The sequence below is a fragment of the Sphaerodactylus townsendi genome, linkage group LG06, assembly GCF_021028975.2.
Source record: "Sphaerodactylus townsendi isolate TG3544 linkage group LG06, MPM_Stown_v2.3, whole genome shotgun sequence".
Taxonomy (NCBI): Eukaryota; Metazoa; Chordata; class Lepidosauria; order Squamata; family Sphaerodactylidae; genus Sphaerodactylus; species Sphaerodactylus townsendi.
In genome coordinates, this window is record NC_059430.1 from 114,929,165 (window position 1) to 114,949,501 (window position 20,337).

Here is a 20,337-nt window from a genome sequence, read left to right on the forward strand (position 1 = left end):
ACCACAACAACACCTCATTTTTCCCCTGAAAAGCCCACAGCAGTTTACATCAGGGGTGTCCAACTCTGGTGCTTCAGATGTTCAAGGACTACAACTCCCATCAGTCCCTGCTGGCATGGAGCAGGGGCTGATGGGAATTGTAGTCCTTGAACAAGCACAAATCAGCCCGAGTCCTGCCTGATTAATTTTAAGAATAAAATAGTCTCTGTCTACAGGCTACTTTACTAGCCCAGTATCAGGCTTTTTTCCTGGCCCCATCAATTGATATTTTCTTTCTCCTTGCAGAACAGAGGTTGTAAAGTTTTTTAAAGATTCTAAGCTGCACAGAGAGAAAAAGGAAGAAAACCACCACTCTAAAAAGTACTGTGAAAGACTGTTGGAAGAAAAGGCACCAAGAAGCTGAGTCAGGCATGTTGTATTTTCAGAGTATTTAAATTATATCATTTTGTAGCTGGGAAACCAGACTCCTTTCCCCCCTCACGAACCTCTACCACAGCAGGACTCAAGCACATGAACTCTAAGAAGCCTTCAGCCAAAGTGGATAACACAAGAAATATTATCCTTTCCCTCCGCCACAGCAACGCCTCGCCATTTTATATCTCTTTAGCTTTGCTAAAGAGGACATTTCCCGCTGTTGAAAATTCCTCTTCCTCAACAAGGGCTACACTCCCACTACTCGTACAAAATATCACTGTGTGTCCAACACTAGTGCAGTTTGCACCAGCCAAAGGCCACAAGAAATATATAACTGGATGGATGCCCATACAGAAAGCAGTGGGTGGGGTATCCCCACAATCCTACCATTAGTCAGACATCAACACTGACAAAATAACAAGCTCAACACAAGCACAATCTACAGTTCACAGGAACAGCAACATCCCCCCCCACACACACACACACAAACGCACACATTTTTAATGGCTTTTGGTTGCTGTTAACACACAACCAGTCGCTAAACCTTATTTGGGTTTGCCAATCAGTCAATTAATTGAAAGTCTGGCCACCAAGTTTGTCCCATCCAGCAACCAACAGAGAAATGTATGCACTTCCCCTCAGGTTTCAGCAAATGTGCAAAAGCAGGCTATTAAAATATTGGAACCAGATCTTCAATGTGTGTGTGTTTGGGGGGGGGGGGGTGCACTCTCTTGATCATCCAGAAAAGCTGCTTGAAAAGATACTTAAAAGCCTGCTGCACACTGAAGGTTCTGCAAAGAACCAAAATTCTCAGCATGATCAAAGGTTTGGTCACACTAAGCCATCACAATACATATCTCCCAATGTTATGTCCATTGCGTCTCAAACAATAACTGGGATACATTTTGAAACTGAGTTGTTGTTTTTTTAACGTTGTTCAAGAAAAGGAATACAGAAGCCTGCCTCAATCATTTGGTTTCCGGATGCTAACAGCACAGAACAAAGACATAAGACGAACTCACCTGTATAGACTGAAACAGCCTTGACAACATTTCACACTGCTCTTCACTTTCTGGCACGGAAAGCAGGAGTTCAAAACAGCTCCTGCAATAAAAAGATGCAGTGTTTTTTGACGCCTGTCAGAATTACAACTAGGAAGAGGCGTATCAAGCATGAGGTAGCGCTACACCGTTTGTTTCTGCAGCTGATCCAAAAAGGATGCCCTAAACATGTTGGAGGAACATGCCGTCAAGATGCAACCAACTTAGGTAACACCACCCATTGGGTGTTCCAGGCAAGAGAAGATCAGAGGAGGTTGGCCACTGCCTTGGACAGGAGGCTGCAGCGGCTGTGCAGAGGAAGGCAACGGCAAACCACCTCTGCTCGACCCAGAGAGGTGTGTCATACCTAGAGATGTGCGTCGTAACGATGTTTAGACAATGGTGTTAAAGCACTCTGTTGGCAGAATATCTGACGCAAGAAAGCATTTGAGCTGCACATTGTGTCTGAGGGTGTGGGACACAGTCTTGGTCTTGAACCAGGATGCGATCCATATGGGGTCCGAAGAGTTTACCCCCAGAGAAGGGGCAGGTGGAAACAATAGTTTCAGAATGAAAATCCATCAACTGCGGGAATAGCCAGAGGAGCCTCCTGCTGAAGCCGTTGCTCTGGCAGAGAGGAGATGGCATCCTGGCTGGCGTCCACCATGAAGGATGTTGCCTTCAGGATTCCAGATGCCCCCTCATGGAGTCGCCTGTTTTCTTCTGGGAGAAACTCAATAAACTTCCTACACCGGGGGTGTCCAACTCTGGCACTTCAGATGTTCATGGACTACAATTCCCATCAGCCATGCCAGCAGGGGCTGATGGGAATTGTAGTCCATGAACACCTGAAGCGCCAGATTTGGACACCCCTGTCCTAGACCATACAATAGCAGCTCTGGAAGCTATAGATCGGTGGTTCTCAACCTGGGGGTTGGGACCCCTTTAGGGGTCGAACGACCCTTTCACAGGGGTCGCCTAAGATTCTCTGCATCAGTATTCTCCATCTGTAAAATGGATAAATGTTAGGGTTGGGGGTCACCACAATATGACCTGTATTAAAGGGTCACGGCATTAGGAAGGTTGAGAACCACTGCTACAGATGCTGTGGAGGCAGCTTCAATCACCATGGCTTCATGAGTTTTCCTAGAGAGTTGATCCGCTCTGTGGTCCAGACTATCTTTAATGGTGCCTTCCCCATCCTGGGACACTAGCCTTGAGGACTGGAGTGCCACTATGGGAACATCGATAAGTGGCACCTGCATAAGGTGGTCACTATAGGCAGGCAAGTCATATATCTTCTTTAGAAACCCTGGGGCCTGCCCATTGGCCTTAACCTGGATCTCGAAAAACTTGGGGAACAGGAAAACCTGCTTTTTAGGCTTAACCTGAGGAAAGAGCGCCTAGCCTCCAGCAAGGGTGGACTTAATATCTGGATCACTTTGGGACTCACTCTCCCTGGGAGGGCTCTTTAAATTCAAGGCAGTGGGGGATTTGCTCAGCTTGAAAAACCTGAGTGACTTTTCAGTCACCTGCATTTCTTTCTCTGCCGTATCCTGGGACAAGAATTCCCCCTCCTCCCTGGCATCCACCTTGCTATCAGAAGGGGAGGGAGCACCTCGCAGGGGGCTTAATTTGTTCCTCTTTCTGGCTGCCTTGGTTAGCCGGGGGACTTTCCCTGCCCTGCCCATGAGTTGCTCAGTTTCAACCCCCCTCCCGCAAAGAGGCCCCTTTACTCAAGGAGAGAGATACTGTCCTCCTTCGTGGAGGCTCTGAAAGCCTCAAATGCTGCCATTAAATTGGACTCGTTGAGAGAGTGAGGGACAACTTGGTCATCTTCCCCAGGAGTTTGGGAACGGCAGTGGGAAGGTACCTGAGCACTTATAGCACCTGAAGAGATTGCTGGTAAGGAGTTCCCTCTGGTGGAGTTGCCTGAAGCAGCCACTACCATTTTCTCTAGCCGTGCTTTTTTGGCGGGCTTTTCTGTGGCATGAAATGGCGCCTACCCCTCTCGGGCTGCTGAGGCTAAGGCAGTTCCAGTAGGGAGCGTGTGCACCTGGCCCAATGTGCTCTTCTCCGAGGGTGTTTAGTGCTTCCCAGACTCATCGTCGGAGCTGTGATCTTCCATGAAGTAGGCTTTCTCACGAGTAAACTCCTTGGTTCAAGACCGAGACAGAGCTGCGCCGGTGCCTCTAAGGCAGGGGTGTCCAACTCTCGTGCTTCAGATGTTCATGGACTACAAGTCCCACTACATGGACTAAAATTCTGGCTATGTCCTCAGGGGCTGATGGGAATTGTAGTCCATGGACATCTGAAACGGCAGAGTTGGAACACCCCTGCTCTAAGGCTTGAATGCACAGGATTTCTTGCGAGTAGCTCCTTGGTTGAAAACCAAGATAGTGCTGCACCAGTGCTTCCGAGGCTTGAATAAAACCGAGAGTGCACATTAAGAGGGTGCAAGGGTGCAGAAGTCAGAAGGAGAAATCGAGTTAAGAAGAAAAAATAGTTGAAGAGTAACCTAGAGGTATAGAACAGTTCAGACAGGCAACTGGCTACTGCTTCTCTCTCTGAGGCAGGAAAAAAACGGAGAAGGAGGGGTCACGCCCACCGGAAACAGGAAACTGAAGATTAGATCCTGCCTCTCTTGGTAGGTAGGCAGTAGGAATCACCCGAACTGAAAATGTTCTCCTGCTCAGGTGAGAAAGTCAGTTGTTCCAAGGTAAGCTGCAGTAAACCCCAGTTCGATCCCGATGGAAGTTGGTTTCAAGTGGGGGGGGGGATGTGGTTGATCCATCTGAAGGTAACTAGCATGAGGTGACTAAATTAAACATGTGGTCTTATTTTTGAATTCCTTTGATTTGTATCTCTTACTACGGGGGCTATTTCCCATATTTATGCTCTAGTTGAATTTTCTGTAATAAAGTTTCTTTAGGAGCAGCAGTGGCGTAGTGGTTAAGAGCAGGTGCATTGTAATCTGGAGGAACCGGGTTCGATTCCCAGCTCTGCTGTTCGAGCTGTCGAGGCTTATCTGGGGAATTCAGATTAGCCTGTGCACTCCAACATACGCCAGCTGGGTGACCTTGGCCTAGTCACAGCTTTTCGGAGCTCTCTCAGCCCCACCTTCCCTCAGGGTGTTGTGAGGGGGGAAGGGCAAGGAGATTGTAAGCCCCTTTGAGTCTCCTACAGGAGAGAAAGGGGGGATATAAATCCAAACTCTTCTTCTTCTCTATGTTTACAAAAGCAGACTGTACATGAAATCTCACTCACATGCTAAGACCACTCTTACACACTAAAAGATGTGCTCACAGGGATGGCTAAGGAAGTTGGAAGCTCTGCCCTTTGTCTGTGCTCAGAGGCAGCCTTACCAGGGTTTCTCGAGACACTGGTTTACTGAGAAGCTGCGGTTTATATCTTGAGGTGGTGGCATGAAGAGAAAACTCACTTTTTATGAGCAATCAAACGCGCAACATGCATGCGAGAATACACCAGGGGTGTCCAACTCTGGCACTTCAGATGTTCATGGACTACAATTCCCATCAGCCATGCCAGCAGGGACTGATGGGAATTGTAGTCCATGAACTTCTGAAGTGCCAGAGTTGGACACCTCTGGAATACACAGACCCAGGGAAGGCATGTGACAATCATGAATTATACTTACAGCACGAGCCTGCCAAGGACTAGAAGGACTTCTTCACAATCCGTAGACAAGTACGGTCGGGCGCTGGCAAAACTCTGAATGGCAACACAATACACTTCCAAAAGAGGCAAGGCGTGCTCCGAAGACCCCCGGTTGCCGGCATATTGCAGCAATGTCTAAAAAGGAAATAGATAACAAGTAGAGAGATTAGTCCCAGCCCTGACTTTTAAAAAGGAAAAAAAACCAACACAAACAAAATCGGCTACTTCAAAGCAATGTTCTAATTATATAGTGGAGGAAAGTAACACAACACAACTGCCTCCCAAATAAAAAGCACAAAGCAAAGGGTCGGGCACCATGTCACTCGGTTCTTTGGGCCAGAACTAATTGCTATTATCAAGCAACTCCTGGGGAAGGAAAGCAGCTCTCGCAAGCACTGCTATCTGATAGCTGTGTATAAACCGACTGCACTAGAGGAAAGTTTTGTCTACAGGCTATTAAAAGACACAACACCACGGGCGCTTGTAACCCCAAGGGAAAGGCTTCCCAAAGAAGGGTGGAATGGAACCTCGTGGATGCGCTGCTCACAGACAGACTGCTGCCCTGCAAGGTGACTAGAGGTGATACTTAAAGTACCAGGTTTGCCAAGCGCATAGTGGCATGAGTGGAGATGGCCACAGATCTGCTTCTACGCGTGGTATCTGGGGGAACCTAACAACCAAGGGATGAGCTAAGAGAGCAATGAATGGACCTTTGGGGCATGTTTTGCTGATAAGTAGGAAGGGGGAGGGACAGTATTTGAGGATCACAGGAAAAGGGAGGGAAGGGATGGGCCTGTGGCTCAGTGGTAGAACATCCGTTTTGTACACAGAAGGTTGCAGGTTCAAACACCAATTAAAAGGAGCAGGTAGGAGGTGGTTTGAAAGGTCTCCTGAGGCCCTGGAGGGCAGGGCCAGTCAGAGCAGAGAATACAGTAACTGAGGAATGGTCCAATTCGGTGTAAGGTAGAGTCATGCAGGGGTAAATCCCACAGGCAACTCTAATTCAACCCCCCTTCCCCAGCACAGGTGCTATTTGCCAACTTAATCCACTCAAGCATCACTCATAAGAGTACCAGCTTCTTGACTAGATTGCTCCTTGCTCTACCACAGGGGTCTGCAACCTGCGGCTCTCCAGATGTTCATGGGCTACAAAAAACTACAACTGTGGTCCATGAACATCTGGAGAGCCGCAGGTTGCAGACCCCTGCTCTACCACTATAAGGAGGTTGAACTAAAACCAAAATTGTGCATAGAAACATGCAAGCAGCATCGACAAAAATGAAGTCCTCAGAGGTTGGAACATGGGCACCCTATGTGGACCAGGCACACACCAGGCTTTTCCCAGGATACATCCAGGAAAAACTGCTGCCATTCATAAGGAATCCATTATGAATAACCCTCTGCTTCCCAACTGGTACATAGACACAGTATCCCCCTTTTGATCTACCATACAATTCCTTCAAAATAACTGAAGAGGAGCAACCAAACCCACTGGTTGGGAAGGCTCCATGCCAATCAAGGTACAGTAAAACCTGTCTTTGTTGCCCTCAGAGATTGACGGTTTCAATCTTCGCCGTTTGCCCCCAGCTGTTTGTGGTCACCTCAGAGATCGGCTTCCGAGACAACTTTTGAATATCTCCAGTGTGCCGTTTGCATTGCGAATGCAAATGGCGTTGCGCATGCGCAAACAGTGTACCTCAGAGTACGCCGTTTCCAGTTTTCGCCGCCCATCGCTAGAAAGATTAGCGGCGAAAACCGAGGTTCCACTGTACTAATGAGTAACCCAAGAGTTATTGAACTACTAGTTATTACTAGTAGTTCTACTGAGTTATTGCTACTACTAAGTTATTGCTACTAGAACACGGCCATACGGCCCAGAAACCACACAGCACCCCAACCCAAGAGTTATTTTCTCATGAGTAAATCCGTGGACATAGAGAGCTGTAGCCAGCCACCTGAAACCCAGCTCTTCCTTCTCTGTCAATCCATCTACACAGAGTGTACATGGAGCAATAAGCTGCAGCAGACCGGCTGGCAAGATCTAAATTCCAACCAGGATACTGGGCTCCTTCCCTCCTGTGTGTCAGCCCACTAGTAACAACTCCCAAATAGGGTGAGCTTGCTTGCCCGTGAAGATCCACTGCAGAACGTTTTAGGAGGTGATGGTGAAGGGAGGAATGATCAGTCTCCACCTCCTGACAGGCATCTCAGTGATGCAAATGGACTCTGGTATTAGGCCTTTCTTCAGAGCAATGCTATACAAGACCAGAACTTAGTACTCAACAAAGGCTGCGGGAGCCCAACAACAGAGACTCTGAGTGCAACATAAGGCTCTGCTTCTGATCTTTAAAATCCCAAGGAACAGGAAACCAGGCTCCAGGAGGAATGTCTCCCCTGATTCGATCCTGACCAATGCACCTACATCAAAGACCTTGCTCTGCGCTTCTCCACTGGAGGTCCATTGATTGGTAATAGGGGACACACGCACCTTTACGGAAGGCACCAATGCTGTGGAGTTGCCTCTACAGAAAGCCCACCTCGCATCACTCTAGCTGTCCTCTGGACGCCAGCCCGAAAGGATTTTACTGCAGAAGGCAAGGCTGGTTTAATTGAAACGCTGACTGGTTGGATGGCATTTTCATAATGGTTCGGTTTTTTGCCCTTGGGATGGACCCGGCAGATCTGGCACTGCCTTTAGCAGAATGGAGCTGCACGATGCAACCTCTCATTTTTACATTTATTATTGTTGTTGCTGTTTTTTGCTTTGCATGAATACCGTGGGTTTGTGGATTTTATTATGCCGCTTTTAGGCTTTGTTCTAAGCCTGAAGTGGGGTTTAAAAAACCCCATCAGGACTGCATCCAGCGCATCCATTCTGCGAAATAGTGGCAGGTTCTACCAACGCAAGGAGATTTCAGAAGGCCCAACAGGCTCCTCCGCAAATGGAAGATCTGCGGGATCCAACTCACCTTTTTTTTAACTGTAAAGAGTGCTTGCTTCCACATTCTGCAGAGGGGTATCCCATCACACACCCCGTGGCCCTGCTGTTCCTTTCCTTAGCCTCACAATATTAACAATCTGTACGCAGGATCTCCCGCCCACAGCCTAGATTTTCAGAGCTTCCTGGGTCTCCTTCAGACCTTGTGATGCAGGTGGGTTCTGAGAGAATTCTGAGAGAACTGTGACTAGCTCAAGGCCATCCCACAAGCTTCCTGCATAGGAGGGGGGAAACAAATCCAGTTTGAGAGATTAGGGTCCACCAGTCATGTGGACGAGTGGGGAACCAAACTCTGTTCTCCAGATTAGAGTCCACAGCTCTTAACTACCACACTGCTTGGCTTATGGGTACTCCTGGCAGGGTTTTCAAGGCAAGGGCCAAACAATGGTGGTTTGCCACTGTTTGCCTGTGTGTAACAACCCTGGACTTCCTTGGTTTTCTCCCATCCAAGTACCAGTCAGGGTTGATCCTGCTTAGCTTTCAAGATCAGCTGAGCGTGGGCTAGCCTGGGCTATCCACAACAGCACAACATCAGTCGCCGCGGGCTTCAAAAACACACTCACTTTCCCGCCACTGGCTGCATCACAGCAAAGTGTTATGAATTTATGGACAGCTTCTGATTCTAACTCTGAACCTCCAAAGGATCTTTCTGTTCGGTAAACGGCAATCCCTCATGTGGCACCCCAAGCCCCGTTTGAATCAGGAACAAGCTCACAATGCAGTCTGTGAAGCAGGCTGTGGAGGGGAAGGTCTATCACTGAACACATACATGTATCCCAGTGCTCATGGAAAAGGAATTCTCCACTCCACCTGTTCTCATGATCCTCTTTGGAATGCAGTCACAGTGGGGTGCATGTGTGGGTATGGGTGAACATTAAGGCATGATGTGGGGTACAACACAGGAGCTAGCGATAGAGATGGGATTCATCTGCATTACTATAGCTACCTGGCTACTTGTGCAGGCAGATACATAAAGAGCGCAAATGCAATGCTGCAACCAAGGCACTCTGAAAGAGACAGCTGGGTTAAATACCAGCTTCAGTATTTGAGAATTCGGCAAACAAATAAAGAGGCGGCAGAGGAAAAACACTCCTCTAATCTGAAATGGGAAACCACAGATCTGCCAGTCTGACTCAGCTGACTTCCAGCGACAACATCAATTTCTTGTAGATGCTTTCAGTAATTGTTTAATTATTTGCTTGAGCAGCTGAAGTCACACTTCTAGATCTGTCGGTCCTATTTACTGAGGAAGGCTACAGATTTACTCTTCTTCCAGTCTTTGGGGACCATAGCTGTTTGCGGCACTTTCGTTGACATCATAGCTGAATGTTGTGAAAATCCGCCTGGCTGCCGTTTTCATGGTGCTTGGATGAATGTCATCAGGGAGACCGATTCAAAGGAAGCTTCAAGATTCAAAGTGTGCCGCCACGGCGCATTATTCCGATCGGCAACTTCCCACCTGCCCTTTCATCGGCATCGTGAATAGTCGCCTTTCAGTTCAGAATTCATATCAAGGTTACATTAATTTGGCTGTGCATTCACCTCAGGGCCAGAGAGGAAAAAAGCATCCCTTGGCAGCTCAAACAGATACACAGAGGAAAAGCAGGTGGGGAGAGAGAATGAATCACATCCCAGCATAAGACTAAGCCACAGAAACGTGCTATAGAAATGCAGACGGACCCAGGCTAGGAGAATAAAAGTAGGTCAAGGCTCCACTCCTAAGCCCAAGGGCTCTTTCACACCTGTTGAATACTGCACTTTCAATCCACTTTAAGGATCCTTTGCAAGTGGATTTTTCCCATTTCACACAGAAAAATCCAGCTGCAAAGTGCACTAAACGTGGATTGAAAATGCATTATTTCCCAGGTGTGAAAGCATCCTTTAAGCATTACATTTAAAGAGACAATACTGGGAGGACTCAAGTGATAGCACTGAAGCTCTTCCTTTGGGACAGTAAAGTCATCCTTAGGGGGAGAAAAGGTTAAAAATTCTGCATACACAGAGCAGCAGCTTTCTTTGCTTCCAGTTTCTGACCAAGCAGGCGCAAGCCGTGAAAGGGTTAACTCCTTCCCTAGGGACTCCATGTTGCAAGGGAGGCCCCAACAACGAGAATTCAGATAACACAGAACATAAACCACTGTAGTGTCAAAGAATAGGAGCCGGTCCTTTTAAAACACTGTTCAGGAGAAGTGTCAGGTATAAGGTAAGGTGAGTGAATGTATTATTTTAATTTGTTTCATATACTGCCTTATATTTTGAATTCTCTAGGCCTGATCTCGGAAAATGCCAGGAGCATTCACGCCCTGCTACCTAAATTGCAGTCACAGTGATGGGCAGCATTCCTAGAGCACCGCAGTTCAAAACTGCAAAGCTGCAATCGATCTCCTCACGCTTATCAGGAGATAACTCTCCAAATCACAGGTGTCAAACTCGCGGCCCTCCAGATGTTATGGACTACAGTTCCCATCATCCCCTGCCAGCATCATGCTGGCAGCGGATAATGGGAACTGTAGTCCATAACATCTGGAGGGCTGCGAGTTTGACACCTCTGCTCCAAATCACTGGTGGTGGTAGCTGCTACCCTGTTTTGGACACCCCAAGGGAACAGGGGAAGAGGAGAGGCTGAATGGATTCTAGGGATGGTCGCTGGATCGGAGTGCCAAAAACTGGGTAAAAGCTGCCACCACCAACCTGAAGGAACTTGAGGAAGAGAGCCTTGCAAGTCTGTTCTTTCACATCATCATTTGATTTTTCTAAAGTGCGTGTTACACACTTCTCTCTGTGATACACTTCTGAAGATGCCGGCCACAGATGCAGGCGAAACTTTGGGATCTACCAGACCATGGCCACACAGCCTAGAAAACCCACAACAACCCGTAATATCATGAGGTTTTGGGGGGCATATGGAGAAATATATAGAACAAAGAAGATTCAAGAGCTACCATCCAGCCTGGTCTGCCCCTCTGCATTTTGACTCAGACAAAATGCCACGAAACTGCCAAGATTCTAACAGGGTCCTTTCACAGTGTAAGGTCCTATCATAAGCAGGAGCACCGGAGAGAAACCTTTCCATCATAGGAAATTTTTTTACAATGCTATGGCCCTTTCTGCACATGCACAAATAATGCACTTTCAATCCACTTTCACAATTGTTTGCAAGTGGATTTTGCTATTCCACCCATCTGCAAAGTGCATTGAAAGTGAACTGATAAAGTGTATTATGCTGCCCGTGCGGAAGGGGCCTATATATTTTCAAAAAGGTCTACCATTTGTAAATTCAGAAAATCAATGAACTGACACAACAATGTGCAATGCCAGTCAAACTGGGCAATATTCAAGTTTCAAAGGTGGCTTCCCTAAAAAGAACATCCATATTTTATTTTATTTCAAAATACGTACAGAGTCCCAGTACAATCTTAAACAGTTACTCCAGCCTAACCCCATTCATCTCAACAGGGATAGACTGGAGCAGGGGTTTGCAACCTGCGGTTCTCCAGATGTTAATGGACTACAATTCTCATCAGCCCCTGCCAGCATGGCCAATTGTAGTCCATGAACATCTGGAGAGCCACAGGCTACAGACCCCTGGACTGGAGTAACTTTGCATAGGACCACACTGTCAACCTTTCAACCACACTAAGGGTGTGTCAATGACTCTTTTTCTTCCCAGTAGAGTACCGTACTTCAGTTTAACTGGAAAAACACTTTTTTGAGATACAGCACACTAAAACATTTTACGTTGGTTGCTCCGTTTATTGAATTTAAGCCAGTTAAATGAAGTAAATCATATCCCCAACTGAGCAGACACACCAAACTATTTCAGCTATTAACTTTTTCCTGAAAATGCATCAACGACATCTAAAGCCAGTGTAAAGGGCTTAAGTCTTAACATGTATAGCGTCGCTTTGGCCAGACTGTTCAGAAAGCCAATCACAATAGCGACTGCCTTCTGCAAAACGCCATGCTTCAGTAATGGCTACGTAACTTCCAATAGCTTAACTTACTGGTACAAACTTATTGAAATAGAATATTTCAAACTACATTTTCCTATATATATATGTTTGTTAATTAAACTTAGTATACCGCCCACCCCTGAAGAGCTCTGGGCGGTGTACAAAATGATCAAACATTAAAATCACAACAACTATAAAACCATTATTAAACCTATAAACAGAAAAAAGCTATTGGAGGCAATAAAAATTCAATCACAATCAATCAAATTTTCCGGATGAACACAAGCCGAGGGCATGAAAAAGAGACACCAGCAAAAAATTGTGATCTCAAGAACTTTGGGGTGGCAGGATTAAACAAGCATGCAGAAGCACTCTTACACCCCAGGGGTCCTTCTCATTTCAAATTACACCTATGGTGTCCGTCTGCTGACTAAGCATTTTTGCCCAATCATCTGTATTTTCACAACAAAATAGCAGCACGGCAGCGTCAACGGAGACTTTTCTATTACATGCTCACACGCATGTGCCCTCACGTCTGTCCTTTGCAGGGTTAATCTCATAAACAAAAGTGAAATTCAAACAAAAGTGAAAGAAAAGCGAACAAAAAGAAAAATTCACAGCAACCGGCCATGTAGTTCAGAGAGGAATCAACAGAGGACACAGGAAAGACATTGACAAAGAAGGTGCCTGTTTGAATTTTTTTTTTCCTGGGCAAGGCTTGTTTTGAAACTGGCAAAGCACCACACAAGAAAGAAAAGCAGAAGACGCAGCCAATGAGGAATTAGGTGCAAACCCCAAAACGAAACTAGAAACTCTGTTACAGATCAGAGCAAACGATCATTAATCCTTGGAAGCAGGCAATCGCGTGGAAGGGCCTTTTTACGGCCTTCCTTTACCTTCTCTCGCTCACAACTTTTGACGGTCTCGGATGCATCCTTAACAATCTAATTTGCATTTCCTCTAGAGCTTCCTCCTGCTTTCTGTTCATTAGAATAATCCCAGGAAGCCACACTGGCATTGTGGCGGTGCTTTCGCAGCATCGTAGGCTGCACAACACTTTGATTCCATTTCGACATATCATCAACAACAACAGAAAAGGTGGCTTCATACAGGACCCTCTCTTGAAACTTGCATTTTCCTTCTGGTCTTTTTTAAAACATGGCTTACAAACTCTGAGTCTACCACATCCCACTTTTGCATGAGAAACCTGACGCCAGCGTTCTGCGGCTGCTTCCTCTCGCAGGAACGCAAATCTTATCACTCTGTGAAAGCTCTCCCCCAAGATTCTGTCTGCCTTCCCAAAGTGTTTATCAGCCAGAACCAAACCTAAGCCACTATTTTCCCTTCAGGAGGAAAGTAAAAAAGCGCATAAAACATGACACGTATTTTCCACAAATAAGAGCAACAAACTCTCACAACATTATCAGCATGTTTGAAGAAGAACCTCGCCTTTCTTGGCCTTAAAGAGTTTCAAAGTTGCTTACAAACTCATTTCCCTTCCTCTCTCCACAACAGAAACCTTGTGGGGCATGAGGAACAGAGAGAGTTCTCAGAGAACTGTGACTGGCCCAAGATCACCCAGCAGGTTTCATGTGGAGGAGTGGGGAATCGAACTCGGTTCTCCAGATTGGAGTCCACTGCTCTTAACCACTACACCACACTGGCTCTCAATCCTACACAGAATTACTACAGACTAAGTTCACTTATTTGATTTTTATTCTGGTCACCCCAACTGCAGAGGGCTCACAAACATTGTAAAAACAATCAAATTATAATGCACAGAACTATAACAATACACTAAAACATATAAAGATGGTGCTTACCCTGTTTCCCCTAATATAAGACATCCCCGAAAAATAAGACATAGTAGAGGTTTTGCTGAAGTGCGAAATATAAGGCATCCCCCGAAAGTAAGACATAGCAAAGTTTTTGTTTGGAAGCATGCCCGACGAACAGAACACAGAAAAATAAGACATCCCCTGAAAATAAGACATAGCGCATCTTTGGGAGCAAAAATTAATATAAGACACTGTCTTATATTCGGGGAAACACGGTAGTTCAACCAAGGATGGAATGAGTTTAGACTGGAGTTGCTCTGTAAAGTACTGCGCTGTTGGTAATCTTCTCCAAGAAGCCTATTTTGTTTCATCTGATTTTTTTCTGGTCAATCAGCAGACTTACACCGCGGTCCTTTTAACGTCTTTCTATACCCACATACCTTGCTGCAGATACATGGTGAAGGATTCCTTCCTCTTTCACCTACCCTGTTTCTCCGAAAATAAGACATCCCCTGAGAATAAGACGTAGTAGAGGTTTTGCTGAAGTGCTAACTATAAAACATCCCCCAAAAGTAAGACGTAGCAAAGTTTTTGTTTGGAAGCATGCCCGTTGAACAGAACACCAGAGCATGCAGCTGTGGAGTGGAAAAAGAAGACATCCCCTGAAAATAAGACATAGCGCATCTTTGGGAGCAAAAATTAATGTAAGACACTCTTATTTTTGGAGAAACACGGTAGGGATGAAGTGAAAATGGAGGATGCTCCAGTTTCACACTCTTTACTGAATAACAGTAACCCTCAATATCTGCTCTTTCACAGCTATCCTGCCAAGTGCCACAACCTAGGAGATAATTTCCTTTACATACGACAAGTTCTGATTCTTCTTGCCCAATGCAGGCTGCAACACACTCAAGTTGCAATTACTTGACAAAATTTCATGCAAGATGTACTGTTGAAGGCTTTCTTGGATGGAATCAACTGGCTGCTGTTGGTGCTCTGGGCAGTGGGGCCTCAGTCTAGTAGTTTTTGCTCCTAAGGCTTTGCCCCCATGTACGGCTACATCTTTAGAGGCATGTCACAGTGAGATGTGTTTCTCTCCGTGATGTGTGTCTCACCGTGACATGCCTCTGAAATTGCCAGCCATAGAAGCAGGTGAAATATCTGGAGAAATATTAGGCCATGTCATATCTTCAGGACTGAATCTCCCCATATCATCCTCGGAGCATCGTCTGATCCTCTGATAGTAATTTACTGATGGTCCCTGGCCCCAAGGACATTCGCTGAGTTCCAGCAGAGCCAGGGCCTTCTCAGTTCTGGCTCCTGTTTGATGGAACTCACTTCTGGTGGACATCAGGGCCCTGAGGGACAGTCAATTCCGCAGGGCCTGTAAAACTGAAATATCCCACTGGGCGTAAAATTGATGATGCCATTCTAAATTGCAACATCCTGGCTCCAAATGTATACCTCCTCTTCTCTCACCCATAAGATTCAGAATTACAGTAAAAGGGGAACTGATATGTGGATAAGGTGTGTATAAATCACCAGCTATGTACTTCTTGTGTATTCGAGGGTTTCAATCTATTAATATGTAATATTGTTATTACTGATTTTACATATGCAAGTTAGCAGTCCTGAGCCTGGCCTTTTGGCTAGCAAGGGTGGGAGATATATATAAAAATAAATATACATCAGACCATGGCCACACAACACGAAAAAACCACAACAGCCAGTTTCACACAAGTCGCAATAATGCTTGCTGTTTCCAATTCCTTCATATTCCTCTGCTGAAAGACCAAGAATTTCCTTTTCCAGTTATTAATGTGAGGACTAGAGATAATCTCAAAGCTTTGTAAATACAGATTCCTATCTCCATGCAACATTAAGCTAAACCTTAACCCTTCCCCAAGGACGCAAATACATGATCAATCTTCCCCCTCAGTGGCAAGGATTTATGCCATCACCTTAACTTCCATCTTGTCCACTTAATGTCTTATATACTTCATTAATTTCTCATCGGCTCAGTACCACGCTCTGCACGATCATCAGAGATCCTGATGTTTGTGTACAAAAATGGGACATATGTTGTCTAAAACAGGTGTGCAATTCTGCCCCCCCGGGACTGTTGGGCATTGTAGTCCATGAACATCTGGAGGGGCAGAGTTATACACACTTGGTCTAAAACAAACTAATTCCCATGCTTTGCAGCATTAACAACGATGAGAAACAAAAACCACAGAGCAAACCGATCTCCCAAACTATGCAGTGCAGAACCATATTACAGAACCCTATGAACATAAAACATTTCCTAACAAAGAGGCTCCATGCTCCAACTCTGCATGGTCTATTGGGTTTGCTTGTTTTCAGTCGGCATCTGCTCAGGGCGGGTAATTTTGTTGTGAGTCTACTTTGGATGCATGTGTGCATTGCTCCTGATAAAGCAACACAACAGGACAGCCTGCCTTTAGAGATAAGGATGCCGAGTATGTCTCCACACAAGCCACCGAAGCAGCCTTGCCGTTCATTCAAAGTAAAGGGACAAGCAGATCAGTGACTCAAGCAGAGACGGAGGTTGGGTTCTCAAATGGTGTCAAAGCAAAGCCAGGGTAAGAGTGAAAGCCTTGAACTGCAATCCAGAGAAGAAGCATATCGCAGTTATTAGAAGTTTTGCTAAGAGTGAACAGCTGATCACTTCTGTTCCAAGATGTCTTCTGGAAACTGTTCCATAGACAGCCTGGAACATAACGTAGAAATTATCACAAGCATGAGCGAGGACAGTCTTCAGCTTCAACTTGGAAAACCATCTCTTGGAAACCAAATCAATTTGAAAGTGATTTAGAGGCCTATTGTCGCCTTAGAATTTTATCTAGAAATGCAAGAACAACTCCACCGTTTGAGAAATCCACACCCGGCAAGGAAGCGCAAAATCATGTTCCAAAACAAAGTTGACCTGATAGCTCTCCTTTTCAGCAGGACAACGACGCAAAGCCACGATCTGGTTTCATCAAACATTTCTGGCTTTGGACAGAATGAGTGCCACATGTTGAAATACTCCATACTTTTGCCTGGGTCAAAGCAGATAGTCGGAGTTGGGTTTCTTGGACTCCTGAACACACTTGGTGAACCAAAGCTGATTGGCACCGTTTGAAGAACATATTTTTGTTCTGCAAACTCAATATCCACCCTCCCCGGCCTGGGTCCAGCCTCTCTTCCAGGTACTGGTGGTTCTGATCTGCTTGGAAGCTGAACAGTATCTGGCCTCTCCAAATGAGTGGTATTTTCAACCACTCCTAACAATTCCAACCTCAGCGGATGACCACCACCTTGTATCCTTGATGCACATACAAGAGAACTTTATGGGACTCGTGCCTGCACAGAAGTTACTGAAACACTTCATGTTATTGTCTACTCAGAAGTTCTTAAAAAAATATTTATAGAACCGGACATTAGCTTATTTCTTGCCTGTGCTAGTTTTGGCATCCACCTTGGTATACAACTACTGCCAAAAAGATAACACATATCCCCTGAATGCAAGAATCTATCCAGAACCCAAAGTTCTTCTTTACTAGCCCAAACACCACTCTTTCCCTAACAATTCTTGCACTATGGTAACAAATGAAAACAAAAAGAAAAAAGTTCTCATCTACTGCTATTTTACAAAATGGAAACCATGCTCGATTGTGTTATATTTCAATTATATTTTGGTTCATATTTGGAAATAAAATATCACTCAATGTCAAGTTTTCAATACAGCACTAGTTTACTGTTTCCAAACTATCACATTTTTATACCAACATTCCTGCAAAGAGGGCCACATACATGAATCTATCCTCCTGTCCTTTTGTCCTCAAAGCCTCCTTGTAAAGTGTGTTAGGTTGAGAGAGAGACAACCTTAAGATCAACTGGGAAACTCCATGGCTGTGCAGGGGTTTGAACCAAGGTCTCCTTAGGTTTAGTCCAGCATATTACTTCATCCCATTAGCTCTCCCTAGCACCATCTATAGCCAATTGGCCATGCTGGCAGGGGCTGATGGAAATTGTAGTCCATAACATCTGGAGTGCTCGTATCTGCGGAACTACGCTCGTATCTGCGGGACCGCTTTTTCTGATACACCTCTCGGGGAGCATTACATTCAACAACCTAATGGAGATCCCTAGCCAACATGGTATCTGGCTGTCCTTGACTACAGATAGGGTCTTGTCAGCTTTGGCCCCAATCCGGTGGAAAGCTCTGTCCAATGCGACCCAGGACCCTGCCTGGTAAGACAGAGTTGTTCCCCCAGGCCAATGGCGGAGGCAGCAATGGTATCCATCCAGCTGGCTTCTTCCACATTTTATGTTTCTTTTTTATGTCCGTAACTGATATTTATTTTTGTTATTAACCTTACCTTCAGGTTAAAAAGGGAAGGACACTATACTGTGGGAATCGCAGTTTTAAATCTTGATATTTAATTTTATCGTTTCAGTTGTATAGACTGTTGTGCAGTATTCTGAGCAGTTTATAAATCAAGTATTTTAATTCAAATTACATTACCAAGCTGTGCTTAGGAAAACAAAGTGTGCATTTGGCCATAAGGTTTCATTAGAAGAAATCTTACTAATCTTTAAAGAACTACAAGGTTCTTGCCTTTGCTGTAACACACCAATACTATTGACTGATGCACACTTCCTGAAAGTTAAGGTCCAACGAACAAGGAAGGATTTATTTCCAAGTCAATGCACATAAGCCTTATAGCTCTTCTTCTGGAAAATAACATGGTCTCAGATTCACCAGATTTTACACCACCACACCAAACTCCCCAAGATTACACGTACCCCACAAACACTTTGCAAATCCCCACAGACAGCACCAGGCAGCTAAAAGTAAGCAAATTAACCAAACGGACACCCTCGACTTATCTTTATCCATGCATTATACCTTTAATGGCATATTACCCTCGACTTATCTAAAGATGTGCAAAGCCATTCTGAATTTCTGGGCAAGGGCTGAATCTCCATGGTAAAGGAACCACTTTGCATGCAGAAGGCTCTAAATGCAAAGTCCATCATCTCCAGTTACCAGGAACAGCCAACAACCAATGCTCTAGTCTAGACCTTTCCTGCAATGTCTGGAGAACTGCTATGCATCACCATGGTCCACTCTTGACTTGATAGACCCTATAGCCTCAGTAAGTATAATTAAGCTTACACATTCACACACACACACACACAGTGTTTCTCCTAGAGCAGGGGCTGAGGCAAAGAGCTCCCTGCTTTTGCATACATCCTCAGGATCTCCAGAGCAAACAGAGTAGATAATATTTATTGTCGAAGGATTTCGCAGCCAGAATCACTAGGGTGTTGTGGGTTTTCCGGGTCGTATGGCCGTGTTCCAGTAGCATTTTCTCCTGACGTTTCGCCTGCATCAGTGACTGGCATCTTCAGGAAGATGCCAGCCACAGATGCAGGCGAAACGTCAGGAGAAAATGCTACTGGAACACGGCCATACGATCCGGAAAACCCACAACACCCTAAATAATATTTATTTTAATTGTATAATTTGACTTCCCCCGACGGGCTAAGGGCGGCTTACAACAGTGACAACAGTAAAAACCAAAACAAATACGTATTGATACATACACCCAAGATACCTTATACAATATGAAAGAACGCGGAGAAACCAGACCGCAGCTGCCAGTCAGAGTAGGCAATCCTGGCTTCCAACAGTCAGACTCAGCATAATGAGTTCATGAGTTCAATGATCTTTCAGGACATGGCCCGACAGTTCATCAGGAGGGCAACTATTTCGCACACAGGACGGCCCAGGTTCGATCCCCGGGCGACCCAAACGATCCTGGTCCAAAGACTTTGGTCGCCGCTGCCAACCAGAGAAGGCAACCTCGACCTTGAGACACCCAAGTTCTGCCTGGGTGGGAGACCCCCAGTAGAGGACCACCAAAACAAAAATAGAGGCCGGGAACCCCCCAGCATCGACCACGATCCCGCCCACAACCACGAAGCCACAACACCCGGCGGGCCCGCGGCGGGGGGCCACCCCACACCCGGGGGTGGGGAGAAGATCCGCAGGAAAAAGGACCCCGTATTAAGAAAGAGAACGAATTTTAGGGAAGGGAAGGATCCTCCCTTGGCCACCGGGGGCGGCCCCACAGACCCGCCCTCCCAACTGCCACCCACCCCCGCCGGCCTCCCCTCCAACTCGGGGCCTCCCCCTCCAGAGACCCCCATTCTGTCGCCCAACCGCCCCCACCCCCTCCGCCCTCCCAGCGCACCCACCTGGCAGAAGCCCCGGCAAAAGGCGCCCGACGACGCCGCCGCCACCTCCTGGTCGCTGAGCTCGGCCTGCAGCTGCCAGAGTCGGGCGCGGAGACCGGCGGACACCCGCTGCATCTCCGGCGCCAGGGCCGCGTCAGCCTCGGCGTCCGCCATCTGCACCCGGCCCCACCGCGCGTAGGCAACCCTCACGTGACCCGCTGACCGCA

At 46.2% G+C, this 20,337-nt stretch overlaps 1 protein-coding gene across 2 annotated transcripts in view; it reads right to left on the reverse strand.

Annotated features, from left to right (window-relative positions):
- RLF (RLF zinc finger) overlaps nucleotides 1–20,308 on the reverse strand; it is a 34,484-nt gene extending 14,176 nt beyond the window's left edge. The window contains exons 1-3 of one of the 2 annotated variants that reach the window (XM_048501017.1): nucleotides 20,132–20,308; nucleotides 5,113–5,267; nucleotides 1,437–1,518 (exon numbers count right to left, since the gene is read on the reverse strand). In XM_048501017.1, the coding sequence (XP_048356974.1) occupies nucleotides 1,437–1,518; nucleotides 5,113–5,267; nucleotides 20,132–20,284 (390 nt within the window). In that variant the 5' untranslated portion in view covers nucleotides 20,285–20,308. Of the gene's footprint in view, nucleotides 1–1,436; nucleotides 1,519–5,112; nucleotides 5,268–12,979; nucleotides 13,103–20,131 lie in introns of those variants that run through there. The other variant, XM_048501019.1, reaches the window with a different exon arrangement.
- Nucleotides 20,309–20,337: the final 29 nt, after the last annotated feature.